Source organism: Cucumis sativus, chromosome 1 (genome assembly GCF_000004075.3).
Source record: "Cucumis sativus cultivar 9930 chromosome 1, Cucumber_9930_V3, whole genome shotgun sequence".
NCBI classification, from domain to species: Eukaryota; Viridiplantae; Streptophyta; class Magnoliopsida; order Cucurbitales; family Cucurbitaceae; genus Cucumis; species Cucumis sativus.
This window is the reverse complement of record NC_026655.2, coordinates 13,358,675-13,376,069: the sequence shown is the minus strand read 5'-3', so window position 1 is coordinate 13,376,069 and position 17,395 is coordinate 13,358,675. Positions and strand designations below refer to the sequence as shown.

The window sequence follows — 17,395 nt, the reverse complement described above, 5'->3', positions numbered from 1 at the left end:
AGATGAGAAGAAAAACGAAGCTACGTGGAGAATGGTTATTTGAGGAAGAAGATGGAAATAAGAGGATGAAAAAAGAGATCGTGTGAGAAAATGGAAAAGGAAATAGAAAAACAATTAAAAAAAAAGAAAAACCAATAAAAATAATTGAAAAAATGGAAAGGGAAACGAAGGAAAATAATTGAAAAAAAAAAGGAAAAGAAAACCAATAAAAATAATTGAAAAAAGAAAAGAAAATCAATAAAAATAATTGAAAAAAGAAAAAAAACCGATAAAAATATTTGAAAAAAAAAGAAAATGAAATCAATAAAAATAATTGAGAAACGGAACACGAGAAACTAGTTTATTTTGTTTCCAATAATTCTTTATAAAATGAAAAACGTATCTATTTATTTTAGAACGAGAAATAGAAAACGTTACTAAACATCTTTGTTTCGTAAAAGATGAAAACATAAACAAAAAAACAAAAACGTTACCAAACAAATACTTATTTAGTGAAGGAAGAGAAGATTAGGAAGGAAATAAGGGAGATTAAGCTTATTAATTTCCCAAAAGTGGATAGGACTTTCTTTACTTCCCAAACAGCCCTATCATTAGAAATAGAGATCAAAACCTCTTTCAAAATAGAAATGGTCTAATTCTATGTTTTCTATATGGTTTTTTTTAAAAAAAATATAAAATACAAGAATCTATCAATTACACTTGATTTATTGATTTCTTGATGACATATAAATATTTTCTCAAATTTACCTTTCGCAGAAAGAAATTAGAATAAAATAAAACTTGTGGAATATAAAGCTTAGGATACCCATACAACTTCTAAGCTAAATGGTGTTTTTTTCTTTTAATAATCTTATCGATAATTCTTTTGTATTATTATAAAAAAGATTATAACTTGGGAAGCTCTAAGGGAAAAAAAAAAACAATAACAAACAAACGATGGTCAATTAGGCCATACTTGGAAGCTAACTAAATACTTAATTAGTTATTATATTTACTTTATGCATTGTTACATAAATGTAAAAAAAAATCAAAATATATATGTTAGTACCATAAACAGGACAAAATAAAATAATCACATATGGTGTACAAAAATTAATAAAAGAATAAAAAAACTCACGTTCAACTCACCATTTCCCATACACATTTTCGATTTTTACCATTTTGGATACACATTTTCGATTTTTTCAAATTGAAAACTATCAGTGATACACTATTAACGAATCTTGGTGATAATTTTAAAATAAAAAAGTATGCTATCAATTGTTATTAATAATTTACTACCGATGATAGTTAATAAAAACGTTTAAAAATTAGTTGAAAACCGAACCAATAGATAAATCAAACTGAAATCCAATGCATGCAGTTTGATTCAGTTTGTATTAAATTAAAACTGATTTTTATACGATTCGATTCGGTTTAGTATATTAAATCGATTTTTAAACCAAACCAAACTGTTTTATTTAAAAAATTAAACATATGTATATAAATAATTAAATATACAAGTATAACTTAGGATAGGGTATAAGTATAACTTTATAGAAATTATTTTGATTAACTTTGGAAGTTCGATGTATGTTTTGTACTTAATTACAAAATTAATTTAATTTATGTTTTTAACTTTGTAGGACTCTTATTTATGTATAATGTTTACCCAGGATTTCAATTATAATATTTAGACAAAAGAGATTTGGTTTCGATTTGGTTTGACACAAATGTGCGGCACAATTTGATTTTATATGAGATTTTTTTTTGTATTTTTTATATGAGATTTTGTATTAAAGAAAGAAAATACAAACTGCTATTAGCTATTGTTTCCTTTTAATTAATCGGACTCCAAAAGGAGGACAAAAACACATTACAAATAGAGAGTAAACTTCTTAATAAAGCTTACTGGGACAACAAATTCTTTTAGTCTTCAAAAAGTAAACTTCTTCTCTCTCTCTCTCTCTCTCTTTTGATATCCTAAGCTTTATTAAAGTATGACTTTTGTGGTGAAAGAACATCAGATAGATATTCTAGGATCACCTTTAAATTTCCCATTTTATTACCACTCATAAATGCTTTAGTTTATGAAACACAGATACGAGATTCCATATCAGAAATCCATCTCTATCTGATACATTCAAATATAATTACTAACAACCATAATAAAAATGAAAAAGTAAAAACAAATTAATTATCTCTTCGTGTATAAATTGTAGGAACTTAACTTTTTCCAAATCATTTGGCATCATATCCCTACGTCCCAAAACAAATATCATTATCAAAAAGTTGTTTTAACAATAAGTTTCAATTATATTTGATATATACAAATTTGTTTGTCAATTATATTTGATATATACAAATTTGTTTGTCAATAAGTTAAATGAAAGTTGAAAGTCCAATTAACGGTAAGATTAGATTGATAGAGTTTAAAGAATATGAAAAGTCCAATTAACAAAATGTTAAAAGTTAGTTTATGAAGTAAAATAATAAGGTTATTGAAATTAAACAGCAGATCTAAAGAAACAAGAAATAGCAATACCATTTTTCAATAAAAACTAAACAGCAGTTCTAAAGAAGTGCTTTTATAAGAGACACGCTACTAGTTGAAGAAAAAACAAATACAATACCATTGTTCAAAGACAAGGTTCATATAAACCCAAAGACACCCAAATTGAACACGTAGACATGAGAACACAACACGATCATCCCTTATTCCAGAAATGCTAAACGAAAAACTATGACAGTAAAATTTAAAACCCAACGCATAGGCAGAGAGATAGCATAACGAAAAGGCATGCAGTAATATTATTCTTACTCTTCTTCCGTCTCCGACTCAGCATTTTGGAGCCATTCGATGAATGGCTTTACGTATTTCCAGATTTGAGAGCTTTTGTTTGCACCAGCCACACCCTGCTGGTACCACTCTAGTACGAATTCCTCCTCTATTACATCGCCATCGTATAGTGATTTCAGGACAAGGGCAACCTCCTTACCCGCCTCTGGACTTGTGTTGAGACAGAAAGATTCAATGGCACGTAAAAGAATTATCTGTGATCCTTCCACAGCAGCAACTACAGCCAGGAACTTCTTCTTCTTCACTACTTCCTTAGAGAAGCCTTTGCCAACACCATCAAATAGAGCTTCGACTAAGGCGTTCACAATCTCTTGGCGAGTTCCAGCGAGTGATTCCAAGAATGATTTGAGATCGGTTGTGGATGCACCTTTCTTCAAATAATCTTTGATTTCTTGAATGAGGGCACCATGTGTAGAAACTCCATTTCCATTCTTGTTACCATTGGCTGCAGACTTCTCATGCTCAGATGACTTCTTTGACGACTTGTTCTCTTCAGTAGTTGAGAGCATGACCATATCTGCAGTGACAGCACTCAACTGCTCCTGAATACGCTGCTTGGCTGCCTCTAAAGAAGTATCCGTTTGCCACTGCACGTCATCATCATCTTCGTCATCAGCTGCTCGGTCATTATCATCAGCATGGCTACGAGTTGGAGAATGATCTTCATCTGAGCCATTATTCTTTTTCTTGCTTGGAACTTTGGTTACAGCATCCTTTGTAGTAGTGCTTTTCTTTTTTAGAACATCCTTTTTTATTTTCTTCTGCTCCTCATCGGCAGCCTCTCCCTCCTTAAGCCGTTCCTTCTCAGCCCTCCTCATTGCTTTCTTGTCTTTTGATCCCTTCTTCTGTTCAGGTGGGTTCTTGAGAATAAATGTTGTGAGTTTATCTCTCATGTCAACATCAGATATGAATCCACAGGCAGCACATTTCATAGTGATCATCTGCGTCTTCGTGATGATTATCTCAGTCTCAGGGTTACCACATCCATAGCATTGAACATATTTCTTGATGAAGTTTTCAAGAAGACCAGCCAGCTTTGCTGTCTCGTGTGCACCATTTACAAGAGAAGTTCCAGTTTTCTCATCGAACTTGGATTGTGCACCAAGTTCACATCCAAAGTACTTGGTAGTGTAAGAGGCAGGTCTGCCCAAGGCCTTTGCAATTTCCACCATGTTAACTACATTAGTCTTGATGCCATTGCCTCTACCTTCAATTTTAGTAACCATCTTAGGCATTTTATACCTATAGAAGGCATCATCGCGGTTTGAGGCACCAATATTCTGCAACGCCATGTTAAAAAACAGAAATACTGCAAGTTCTAGTTAGAAAAGATAGGTAGAAGTGGCAGTATCTTCAAAAAGTCCTGATGCTCTTTGAGCAGCTGGGAAAGACCGCATAAAATGGAAACCAAGACCTCGTGCTTTTCTATGAGCTCCTAGCAACTCAAGATGCATGCAGCCAATGGTCTCAGCACAGCTGATCTTTTTCCTAGACGTAGGACAATACTCTCCAAGCAATCCAATCGATGACAAAAAGAGAGAGGCCCGTTCAGACATAAAAGGAGTTTCAAACGTAACGCCCTCCACTTTGAACTACAGAACAGCAGACCAAATGGCCAACTTCCTGAGAATTAAGAACAAATAATACGCAAGATTACCTTATGACTAAGGTTGAACAGAACCATATTACAAGAAAATAGAAAAAAAAAACCATTGGGAAATAAAGATCTAGAACAAACATTACTTCAGAATGAATAATCAGAACTTAAAACACGTTCACGGTCAACATAAATACCATCATTCAAGTGCAAATGATCGCGCACAAATATGTTATTCGTAATCTCAATTGACTAATTCTAAATTCCAGCTAAAACCAGTGAAAATATTGACCGGCAGTTCAAATCAAATCGAGCAAGTTCTAGAAGACGAAAATGATCTTACAGTCATACCCAAAATGAAAGACATTCTAGCTTGAAGCTCCATTCTTGATTTAACACACATCTTACTAGATAAACGCAGACTCTATCATTTACAACTAGAAAATAAAAAATCGAGAAAATTTTAAGTGATGAAGAGATACGAAATGCAATACACAATTAAACACAAACGGATACAACGAATATCCCAAACCTAAATGAAATCCTAGATAGAAAGAATAATAAAAATCGAATTCACAGATAAGATTCAATAATCGCTCTCATCAGCTTTACATAAACAAACACCAATCTACAACGCCGATTACAATTTTTTCATTCCGATCAAAGATGCAATTTAGAAAAAACATACCAAACAAAGAAGTAAATCAACAGATCTGAACAATACGGCAGGAAACTCACAAAAATCCATAAAAAATCTATAATCGGAATACCGATCGTGAAGATTTCATTAAATCAAAGACGTTAGAGACAAAACAATCATCAGTAACTTATAATCGATTCAAACAATAACAAAAACAACAAATCAAGTACGATAAATCAACAAGAAACGGTGATGAAGTTAGATCAAACAAGAAAAACAAAGAAAAATTCTTGCCTTACAGTGATGAATGGTCGTGATAGGAGGAAAAAAAAACTGATCCTTAAAGGCTTTGGCTCTTGTTTTCGCGGTGACGAAGAAGCCGATGGGGATTTTGATGGGGAGAAGGAAAGGGCTTATATACACGCTCGAAGGAATGGTAGAAAGAAAACCCTACACGTCACCAATTAGGGCAAACTTTTGTAAAAATAAAATTTAAATTAAATATATATAAATATAAATATTTACGTTTAGAGCTTAACCGAAATGAGGGGCAAAATTGCCCAAAAGTTGTGTTTTATTTACGAAATTGTCCTCGGTAGTCGCTATTGCTATCGACGTTTCTCGATTCTTGAATATTTTGAGTCACGACAGAAATTTGAAGAATATGTTTTTGTCCATTATGGTAATTGTCATAAAAATCTGAGGGTAGAAATGGAAATGTGAAGATATCGGCGCGCATTGTTGTTATTGTAATTAAGGTATGACTTAAAGGAAAAGGCGAAGCAACCATTCTTCAGAAGTTACCTCACAAATTTTCAAGGTTAAATTTTAATTTTTTTTCTCCTACATTTTAATACATAGTCTAAATATTTTGTTAAATGTTCTTTTTATATATAATTTCTCTTTAATTAATTCTTATAGTTTTTTATTTTTAGAGATATAGTCCATAAATTTTTAATTTCTAAAAATAGTCCATAAATTTTTAATTTTTCTAATTATTTAGTTTTGAATTTTGATTTTTATAAAAATTTAATTACTGTCATTTCAATTTAGTTTATATATTTTAAAATTCGTAACCTATGATTCTTAAATGTGGAATTAGGAGGCCAATAAACTAAGAACTTAATATATCTATAAACTACCGTGTCTAACATGTTAAACAATAAATTTTGATTTAACTTTGAGGCGCTCGTAAAATTAGCAACAAAATTTATGGTAGTAAGACACATGGTAGTACATTTTTTAAATTGCAAATTATTTTAGTATTTTTTTTTTGTGAGGGTCAAAGTTAAAATTTAATCAATAACACAATAAATAATAAATTACTAAGCAACCAAATTTAATATGAGTATGACTAAATTTGACTCTAGTGTTTTATAGTATTGATTTTAAGTTAGAGGTTTCAGTTACCGTGCAAAAAAAAAACAATTTCAATATAAACTTATCTGAAAAATATTCATCATTAATTAGTTAAATTTAAACATTTTAAACCACATAAAATTTATTTTCAAAACAAAAGATTGAATTATCATTTTGTCCATGTAGTTTGAGAATTGTTCGACCTTACTATTTATAGTTTCAAAAGTTAAATTTTATATTATTTACTTTTAGTAAATCTTAAATTTAGTCTTTGCTAGTTTTTTTTAGAATAAGACTTGTTATTACTTCGTAGTAACTTTACTCCTTTTTTTTTATAAAGATATTCACTTAATTTGTGTTTAGTCTCCCTCAAGTGGTTCACAATTGTCAATGGATTCATGTTCCAAATCGATGTACCAGTCGAAGGCATTTCCTTTGAGAGTTCGAACAAACTGTTTTACCAACAAATCTTCTCGTGTACTAGCAGTTTCACATGTTTCAATGAAGTGAGCAACGTGTTTTTTTGGGTTGCCCTTTCCATCAAACTGTTGGAACTTGAGTGGCTCCTTTTTTTTTTTAAAGATATTCACTTAATTTGTGTTTAGTCTCCCTCGAGTGGTTCACAATTGTCAATGGATTCATGTTCCAAATCGATGTACCAGTCGAAGGCATTTTCTTTTAGAGTTCGAACAAACTGTTTTACCAACAAATCTCCTCGTGTACTAGCAGTTTCACATGTTTCAATGAAGTGAGCAACGTGTTGTTTTGGGTTGCCATTTCCATCAAACTGTTGGAACTTGAGTGGTTGGTATCCATTCGACATACTGAGATTGTCGATCTTCTTCGTATATGGTTTGGAATACAAAGAGAGAGTTTGAACAGGTCCATCATGTTGAGTTTTGATAGAGTTTGCAATCATCTCCTGCAACTGCTGAACAGACAGCGATGCAATTGAGGTCGAATTTTATGGATGACTTTCTTGCATAATTGTCTTCTCTTTGTCAGTATTCTTGACAGTATGTGTGTGGCTTGATTCAACGGCATCACGACGCTCGATGTGATTCTTGAGAGATGCAATATCATTATCTCTTTCTTCAACGGCTTTCATGAGCATGTTGATCTTCTTTTCAAGCTCAGTCATTGTGTCTTCACTTGTATCCACGTCAATCATCATAACAGACATGGTATTTGGATGAGGCATCTCCATATTTGAGCGCTCACAGAAGAAAATATGTTCGTCAATCACAAAAATTTCTTTGATTATAATTCCACCTTTTAGTGGCTTGGACAGTTGTTCCCAAATGTTCTTTGCGTCCTCAAAGAATGACACTTCTTCGTATGATTAAGTCTCCCTTGAGCGGTTGTGAGTATTTGGCTGCTTGTTGATGTCACTTGGAGCTTTGGAAGTATTGCCTTGAGATGTCATAATTTCTTTAGATGTTCTTCAAAAGAGAAAGAGATGTAAGGTAAAGATTGTCCCACTGGGCGTACCAAAATGTTCACACGATATTTCGAAATAAATATATTTTGTGGAATTGAGCTTTGTATATTGATGAATATTGCGAATACAATCTCCAATATTTACTCATTTGATGCTTTCTCTCGAATACAAGTTAAATCTTATAACTTCTTGATCTTCGTCGGTCTTCAGAAGGTTGTAGTTGCAAGTCGATTTGAACATCGATCTTCTGAAATTCAAGAAAAGTTTAATCTTCCAAGTCTTCAATCTTTTAGAAGTTGTTGATCTTTAGGTTGATACGAACTTGCACGTCTTGAGAGCTTGTATAAGTTTGAATATTCAATTCTTCAAAGTTTCAACTTTTTCTTCAACCAAAGATCTCATTAAATGAGTGACAAATGTCTCTATTTATATAGAAACTTCATGGGATTTAGGTGGGCTTGGACCCATTTGTCTATTGGGCTTAGGTTCATTTGCTTGTTGGATTTGGACTTGGACCCATTTGTCTGTTGGGTTTGGGCTTAAACTTGGGCCCATTTATTGGTGGGCTCAGATTCTCTTGTTTGGCCCGATTTTTCATCAAGAACTGTATTGGATTGGATATGAGAAAACTTGACTACCCAAAATGCAATAAAATTATAATTACCACCATTTTGTTGTGATGACACGTCAAAATTTAATTGACCAAAATTTCTTGCTATCAATATAAATTTATTTAAAAAATATTAATCATTAATTAGTTAAATTTAAACATTTTAAATCACATAAATTTTATTTTTTTTAAAAAAATATTGAATTATCTTTTTGTCCAAATACTTTGAGAATCATTGGACATTACTATTTATTGTTTCAAATGTTAAATTTTATATTATTTGCTTTTAGTAAATCTTAAATTTATTCTTTGTGTGGGTTGAGGTTTTTTTAGAATAAGACTTGTTATTAGTCGGTTGTAACTTTACTTTATTTTTTTCTTTTAAGATATTCACTTATTGTATTTATTGCATAAAATATTATTGTGGTTATCCTTATTTAACCAATTTTGATAAATATAACTTCAATGGACTAGATTTCAAATGTATACAAATATATAAACTGAACATCCTGAAACTAGATAGATGATATAAAATTGAAATAATTTTAGAGTAGTAATAGAATCAAGGCACACTAGTCAAAGGATAATATTTTATAAATAAAAGTACGTGAGACACATTTTCTCAATTTTTATTCTTTCAAAATTGGTCAAAAATAGCAAATTAGACACAATATTTAACTTACATCTCAAAAAAGTAAATCAAATGTAATAAATTTTATTTGTAGTTTTTTTAAGGTAAATAAATTGATTTTATAGTTATTATTTTTGAAAAAAATTATTCACTTTCCACTTTGTTTTTAATCTCTACTTCCCAATATCAAATAAATAACCCAAATCAAGTGAAATAACAATATTTTTTAAAAAATAAAGAATACAATTATAATAAATATTGTCAAGCATCATCATACACTTGGTTAGAATGGAGGGAAGTTTGCAAAAATAGATAAAAAAAAATGATAATAGAGGAAAGTTTACAAAAAATAGTAAAAAAAATTAATAATAGAGTGTATGTCAGTTAGATTTTTAAAATTGTAAAAATATCAAATTTAAAAATAAATTACCGTTATATTACGATGTGATTACAGTCATATTTGTCAAACTTGCGATATACAAAAAAATAGGTGTTATAAACTGTTTTTTCTAAAAAAAATTTGTCATCTAATATAATTTTTCTAAAATTGACACTCATTCTAATTATTCAATTAATTACCTCTAATTATATACCATTCTAATTATCCAGTTAATTACATCTAATTATATATATATATATATTTAGATTTCAATCATCTTTATCTAACTTAAGAAAAGCCAGTGGCATCATGAACAATATAACCCTAAACATATTACACATAAAATATGTAATTGTTTCCTAAATAATGAAAAAAAAAAGTGCATAACTACCGTTGCAACCAAGCTACAAATTGTTTTTAAAATTCTTAAATCATTTTATTAAATAGGACATTATTGCACCAAATGCACACCCAAGTTACAGATTTTAAATGGTTTTCAATATATTATTGTTAACATTTTATATGATACCAAACCATTTTTAAAAGCATCCAATTAAATAAGCCATTATTGCACCAAACTCAAATTAAATTTTATGATGTTTAATAAATTATTTCCAAAATTTTAATAAATACGAGTACTTTTTTTTACAAAATCGTTCAAAGCTAGGTAATCGTAATTGCAACTCTCGAAGATTTCTAAATTGGACCGAAGAAAAAAAAAAAAGACACAAAATAAATTATAATAATTAAGTTCATACCATACACATTTTATTATTTGTGAAAATGATAAAAACGAAACTCAGTCTACACATCAAGAGGTAAAATATCACAAATGTCCTTGTTACTAATATATGTTTGATACACTTAATACACCTCTTGATATTTCTTGATACATCCAATACATTTGATTGATAACACTTGATGCACATGATACTCTTTGATACACTTAATACCGAAAACATTACTAATATATGTTTGATACCACTAGTACAAAAGTGGTTTACGACGATAGTTATTTACTGTCATAAACGAAATTCATGACAATTATTTTTCAGTCATAGAAGCGGGAGTCATGGAAAGTCCTTCGATGACAGTTTTATGACATGAAATAAATGTCGTTAATCAGAATTCAACGACGTCAAATAACTGTCATATTTTATTTTATTACAACAAATAACTATCATCATTTGTGTATTAACGACGGTTAAATAAATGTCACGAATTCATTTATTGTGACATTTTTTAATTGTCATGAATATGCTAATTGCGATAGTTTTTTTGTATAAAAATGTCATTGTTTTGCTATTGACGACATTTTTTTCCTGTCACATATAGGGCAATCGTGACAATTTATTTTATTAAACAACTGTCATCGCTTTCGGATTGGCAACAATTAATAACTGTCACAAATTCATTTATTACGTCATTTATTTTCTGTTGCAAATTTCTCAATTTACTACAGTTTTTTCCTGTTCTCCTTGCCGCTCCACCATTACACGAACCATTTGAATGACAATAATGTAGCTGAGAATGACAATTTTGAATTTATAATATTGACACCCATATAGAAAAAAGCAGCCAACACTTCAATATATATACGATATAATACAATTTATAATATTCGTACATTTCCAATCAAGTGTCAACAATTTACAAGTATGGAATCCCAACCCTTAATCAAAAAATATTTTAAATAACATTAGAATACATCTAACAAGATTTTCTGCAGAAGCATAAACGACCAACCGAGAATGTTCGTCTCTGAAAATGTTCTTTGAAAGAAAACTCATGAAGTTGTCGACTCTGGTTGAACCTACAAAGACAACATGAATATAAGCATCCATAACACATACATTTGTAAACCAACATTACCACAACAAAGAAGAAAATTGAGGACTACCATGTAATAATGTGAATGTAAAAGAAACATTATATATATTATGAATCTTATTTCTAATCAAGAACTTATTTCCTAACCATGTACTTGATGAGCGTTTGTAGAATTTAATATTAGCAACCAAAATCTATAAACTAATTCAAGATAGAGCGAGCTTATGTTGTAAAAGAACACCTTAGAATAAATATAATAGAGGAACGCATGAATTTCAGCACACATGACAAAGTAAACTTTTTGAAGGTAAGAATCCTATATAAAATTTCCTAAACCTTGGAGTCGTCTCCCAATTTCTTTTTTAAGTTTCCAAAGCCAAAACAATGCAGTTTAAAATGTTTGAAGAGAATTATTGGTGATGTAAACGAATAAATATAAGTGATATAAGCATTTTTAGGGATATAAGCATTTAAGAATACCTCCATCTCCATTTTTTATGAAGTTAATCTTGCCACAACAACTGCAGCAGCCTCTTGATCCAAACCCTTGCACCAATTCCTGAAATCAATGCCTCAAATATTTAGCTTTTCCCCAACATCGAGATAGAGAAAGAGAACCAAACAGAGAATTCATCTGTTTGTATTGGCTTCTCATTATTCATGGAGACAAAAGAGACAAATACAGAGAGTTCAAGTGTGTGTGTATGTGTGCATAAAGCACTAGATAGTTGAAAAAGCAAGAAGTGAGATGAGATCGAAGCTTCAAGTATAAGAATGCAAAGCACTCTCTCCCTGTTTCTTGCAATAAAACTCTCAAAATTAAATATAGTAACAAACATTAGCTATTCTTTGGTTAACTCTTATCCGATGAAATTTAGTTTATTATCCCATTGTAAATACTAGCTCTGAGAATCTGTACATACTCTACTCTTAAGTTAAAACCTATTACATTGAAAAATGTGAGACCGGCCAAAGAAGAAGTTTCCTCCTCCCTAGGCTTACTGCACTGTTGTCCATGATAAGAAAGGTACTTCAAAAAGAAAATGTCCAAGGTATGCAAATTTCATCAATGAAAAGTTCACAATGTTTAAAGTAAAGCAAAATAACCATTTGTAGTCCTTAAAATTGGGTCGTTCCTAGTCCTTACAACAAAAACACTACAATAATACATGTATGACAATTTGTAGTCCTTAAAGTTGAACAGTTTGACATATCCTTGAGGGACCAAAGAAACGTAGTTAGAAAAACTTAATAAGAATGAGAATAAATACAAGTAAGGAGGGTGGTATTGTCCCAAATTTCCACAACTCTTCTCAAACCTTCAAAATTCTATGGAAACTCATCAATAAACAATAGAGCTTTAGGTAAACTTTTGAAATTGGAAACTTACCATGGCTCTATTCGGTGCAAGTCCACATACTTTACTTTTTTTTACCTTTGAGTTAAACAAACAATAGAGCTTTAGGTGGACTTTTGAAATTGGAAACTCATCAACCTAGCCATATAAAGATCAAATTTGCTTTAACAAAACGTACGTCGAAGTCCTTCCAACCCGATTAAAAAAAAAACAGATAAGTCTAACACTTTAACAAATTTCTAGTGCATATTATGCATCTCAATTCACTACTACAAAAACAGGCTCTCTTGACGTTTTTAAACTGTCAAGAGAAGGCTTTCTTGACGGTTTTAAAACCGTCGTTGAAGCCAGCGTCAAGAAAGGCAAAGTTTTTGACGGTTGATTAAACGTCAAGAATAGTGAACGTTGACGTTTAAGTATACTTATGTTCATGACGTTTTAGAACCGTCAAGAATGGTATTATTTATGACATTTTAAAACCGTCAAGGATGAACTGATTTATGACATTTTAAAACCGTCAAGAATTTTAATATTCATGACATTTTAAAACTGTCAAGAATGTAATTGTTCTTGACATTTGTAAACCATCAAAAATGCAATTGTTCATGATAGTTTAAAACCGTCAAGCTTGCAATTGTTCATGACATTTTAAAATCGTCAAGCATTTTTTTATTTTTTTTTTAAAAATAATTTGTAATTGAATTATGCTGTAATGGAACGATGATTGTCATGTAATTGTCCTGTAATTGTCCAGAAACAGTTTCATAGATATTTGATAAACAGTTTCATATTATGCATCTCAATTTGATCACAACAAAATAAGATTGAACATAAATACCCATAAGCAATACCTTTTCAATGTTGATCATTAAACAAACTTCATTTTAATAATAAAAAAAAAATACGATGAGATACCAAATAGCAAAAATGAATGAAATGAGATTCATTATTCACTTAGTTTAACTTGAAGAAGTAAAATACAGGGGAAGAAAAATCAACAATCTCCTCAAATATGCCAATAGATTAGGGTAGACTTGATACTACAAATTAGGATTAATCAATAAACAAACGACACAACAAAACGCAGAAGCTCCAATTTCAAAACATGTTATTAACATAATTGATCAAAGTGGTACACTACAAGAACAATGTGGGATAAACAAACCATTGTGTTTTTTTGTTTTTTTGGTGACTCTCATAAAATCCATAGATATTCACAACAAACCAATTTCAACAAACCCTAAAGAGAACTATGTACATAAAAGACATGTCTCTAGAAACAAAAGCTAACAAGAAACTACTGTTCAACTTACTTTCCATGGTTTATAAACTTTAAGAAAGATATAACAAGATATATATATATACACACCTTATATAGGACATTATGTAATGGGACAATGAAAAATAAGTTCAATAAATTTTAATGTACCCCAATCTACCATAAACTTGAGTTCACTCAAAACCTTTAAGAAAATGGACAAATAAAAATATAATCAAGCAAACATAATCATTTTGTTAGGTACACGCAAGATAAACTATTCCACACCAACATATATAATCAGTATACAAATGAAATCTTTGAGTTTCACAAGCTAAACTCAATTTAAACTTTGAACTAACAAGTCCAAACAATTTTCATTGTAATTCAATAGTTAAAAACGTACCTTGAAGCCCTTCCAACCCTATCAAAAAAACATATAAGTCACTTTAACAAATTTCTAGTGCATATTATGCATCTCAATTGATCACAACAAAATAAGATTGAACATAAATACTCATAAGTAATACCTTTTCAATGTTGCATTTTCATAAAAATTCAACAAGCATTGTCACTCTCTCGAGGATTCTTCAAGCCCTAAGTATGAAAAAATGTTCAATGATTAAATCGTACTCCATTTACATGACAATTTGACAAAGTTGAGTTGATAACTCTCATAAAGCCCTTAATCCCCCCTCCCCCAATTTCCAACACTATTGTTGGAAAGGAACAACAAGATCTTTCAAAGTAAGGAAAAAACTACTATGGAGATTTTGGATGATATTAATTCAAGCAAACGTTGATATATTACTAATATACCATACTAATTAGACTAAAACACTTTCAACGAGACTAGAATTATACAAAATATACTTTAAACCACAATAGTTGAATATGTATTTTGGTAGGGAGGTAGACACTACTTACTTGAACAAATAACGACAACGTCCTTGAAGTAAGAGAACTTTATGCTAATCCTCAATTCAATCAATTATTCAAAATGTCATAAGGTAGTCATAGGAAGAAAATATAGTTTAAAAACGTTGATAAAAAGTAGAGGTAAAAAAAGTGTATAGGCTTAAGTTTCAAAAACTTAAAGCCAAAAACCAAATAGATAACATATAGAAATTCTCTTGGAAAGTGTATAGGCTTAAGTTTCAACATACACATTCATATCTTTCCAATGTGTATAACATACATCGCGGTTTATGTTTCAAGTAGAGGGTGTATTTCGACATTTTCAAATTTACTCCTCTTGGAAAGATCTAGCATGGTAAGTGGCAAATAAAATTCTACCATACAAAATAAATCTTAATTCGCCATCATTTTTTTTGTTTTTCCTTTCAATATAGAACATGTAGTAATTTTTGTTGCTACTATCCTTATTGAAAGAAAGGGAGAGAGAACATACCTATAATTATCAATAATCACTTCCCTCTATCCTTCAATCAAAGCAACTCAATAGCAAGAATAAACAAAATATCAATAGAAAAATCAAAAGTACTAAAATTCACTTGGAAAATGCATAGACAAACAAAAAGACCCTACACACCATCAAAGTTTAAAATCTCACATTTCATTTTTCATTCTCTTTTTCTCAAAGCTTCAGCCCATAGCCATGACATCTCCCTTGGCCTTGATTTCCTAATTCGAACGAACAAATATCAATCAAAAATCAACCAAATGCTTCATTGAGGCATTTCATCAAACACATTGTAAGCTACCCAAATGCTTCATTGAGGTATTTCATCAAACACATTGTAAGCTACCAAAATGCTTCATTGAGACATTTCATCAAACACATTGTAAGCTACCAAAATGTTTCATCACATAGCCAACTATAAAGAAAAAATGTAGATTCAAATTAGAAAAATGATTGTAAACAACAATATTGAATAGGATGGTAGACAAAACAAACACATATCTCATATAAAAGCAAAACTATGAGGGATGCTTTTCATAAAAAAAACCATCAATATATCACATTGTGGGTAAAATGAAAGCATTTGAAGTTAATATACTGTATAAATACAAACAATAGAAATAATGGTTGAGATTCACCAGTGAGTTCAGCGGTGCAAGGGGTGTTGGGTGGTTGCGTCGGCTGAAGGAGAGAAAGAGAGGGATTTCGCGCGTTGTTGACCGAAAGTCTAGTCTTTTCCGGCCCGTGCGTGAGAGAGGGAGAGAGATGGTTAGCAGAAGGGAGGAAAAATCGAAGAGGGGCGACGTGTGGATCTTCCACAGAGAAGAAGAAGAAGAGAAGAAGAAGAGGAGGAGGTAGAGAAAGAGTTTGGGAGATGTTTTATTTTAATAAATAAATTATTTAATGTTTTTAGAATTAGGAAAAAATCTGATTTTAATAAATTTTTTATTTAAAATAAATTTTATTTTAATAAATTAAATAAAATATTTTTTGTATCTTTTATGACACCAAATAACTGTCGCGAAAAGTAAAATTCGAAAAATTCCGTCTTTTCCTGCCAAAAACGCGGTTTTTTAGCTTTTGTGACAGTTTTTTCTTTTCTCCTTTCAATTTGGGATGTATACAACTGTCATAGTAGACCACTTTTCTACTAGTGTACACCTGATACAGTGCAGATATATTTAGTATTCTTCACTTATACGGTCGATTGATTAAATGCACTTGATATGCTTGAAGTTTTACCTATACACTTGATATACTATTGATATACACTTGTAAACTTGATTCATATACTTGATAATGATTCATTTTACTGATATGCTTTAACAATATATTGTTGATATACTTGATAATGATATATTGAGTTACATCATTCATATACTTAATAATACTCTAATGAACTGCATAAAACTTGAAAAAACGAAAATCAGGTAATAAGTATATTAACCAACTAATACATATAATATAAGTATATCACAACACATATATACGGAACTGAGACAAAGTAAAACAAAAAAACTAATGTATAAAAATAAAAAAAATAATTTGGAATCAAATTCAAATGATTATGGCCTTAAAAAGTGGGAGCATAAATAAATAATGCATAGGGCATTAAAAAGAAGAAGAAAAATGAGTTATTGAAGGGTAGTTTAGGAATAATATCAAATTTAAGATGGAGAAGTGAAAATTTTGTCATATTTGCAAAATTAATGACAAAATTTTAAAACAATGTGTTATAATTGCTATATCATATTCTCAAAATGCTATCCTATGCAAATTTCTAAAAAAAAATCTATATACATCACAAACAAAAATAAAAATATAAAAGACAACCCGCGTTTCACAAATTATTGAATTTGAAACTAATTATAATTGGTTTTATACTGTAAATTAAAATTAAAGACAAGATATTTGATGGACCCTAAACAATGTCATGTGTTTATAGGACTTCTAACATTGAAAGACTACCATTATTATGTATGTTCATGCTATAACTTATCTTTACAAATATTAGTAGACTTCACACTAATG

General features: G+C 30.3%; 1 protein-coding gene and 1 long non-coding RNA gene across 7 annotated transcripts; both read right to left on the bottom strand.

Annotated features, from left to right (window-relative positions):
- Positions 1-2,500: 2,500 nt before the first annotated feature.
- Positions 2,501-5,524, bottom strand: LOC101210873 (eukaryotic translation initiation factor 5). 2 transcript variants are annotated; one of them, XM_004150647.3, is made up of 2 exons: positions 5,371-5,524; positions 2,501-4,462 (listed from the first exon to the last, which is right to left on the bottom strand). In XM_004150647.3, the coding sequence occupies exon 2, from the start codon at positions 4,129-4,131 to the stop codon at positions 2,797-2,799; it is 1,335 nt and encodes a 444-aa protein (XP_004150695.1). In that variant the 5' UTR covers positions 4,132-4,462; positions 5,371-5,524; the 3' UTR covers positions 2,501-2,796. The 2 variants fall into 2 exon arrangements, with proteins under 2 accessions (XP_004150695.1, XP_011649412.1); XM_011651110.2 differs by having other exon boundaries at positions 5,376-5,523.
- Positions 5,525-11,866: 6,342 nt separating this feature from the next.
- On the bottom strand, positions 11,867-16,105 carry LOC116402920. 5 transcript variants are annotated; one of them, XR_004215608.1, is made up of 4 exons: positions 15,515-15,721; positions 15,353-15,398; positions 14,472-14,538; positions 11,867-11,885 (listed from the first exon to the last, which is right to left on the bottom strand). It is a non-coding gene; the product is annotated as an uncharacterized LOC116402920 (long non-coding RNA). The 5 variants fall into 5 exon arrangements; XR_004215604.1 differs by lacking the exon at positions 11,867-11,885 and adding an exon at positions 12,796-12,821; XR_004215607.1 differs by lacking the exon at positions 11,867-11,885 and adding an exon at positions 14,089-14,365.
- Positions 16,106-17,395: the final 1,290 nt, after the last annotated feature.

Bases quoted from the DNA above. Each gene is read 5' to 3' on its own strand.
- LOC101210873 (XM_004150647.3), bottom strand. From the start codon at position 4,131: ATGGCGTTGCAGAATATTGGTGCCTCAAACCGCGATGATGCCTTCTAT.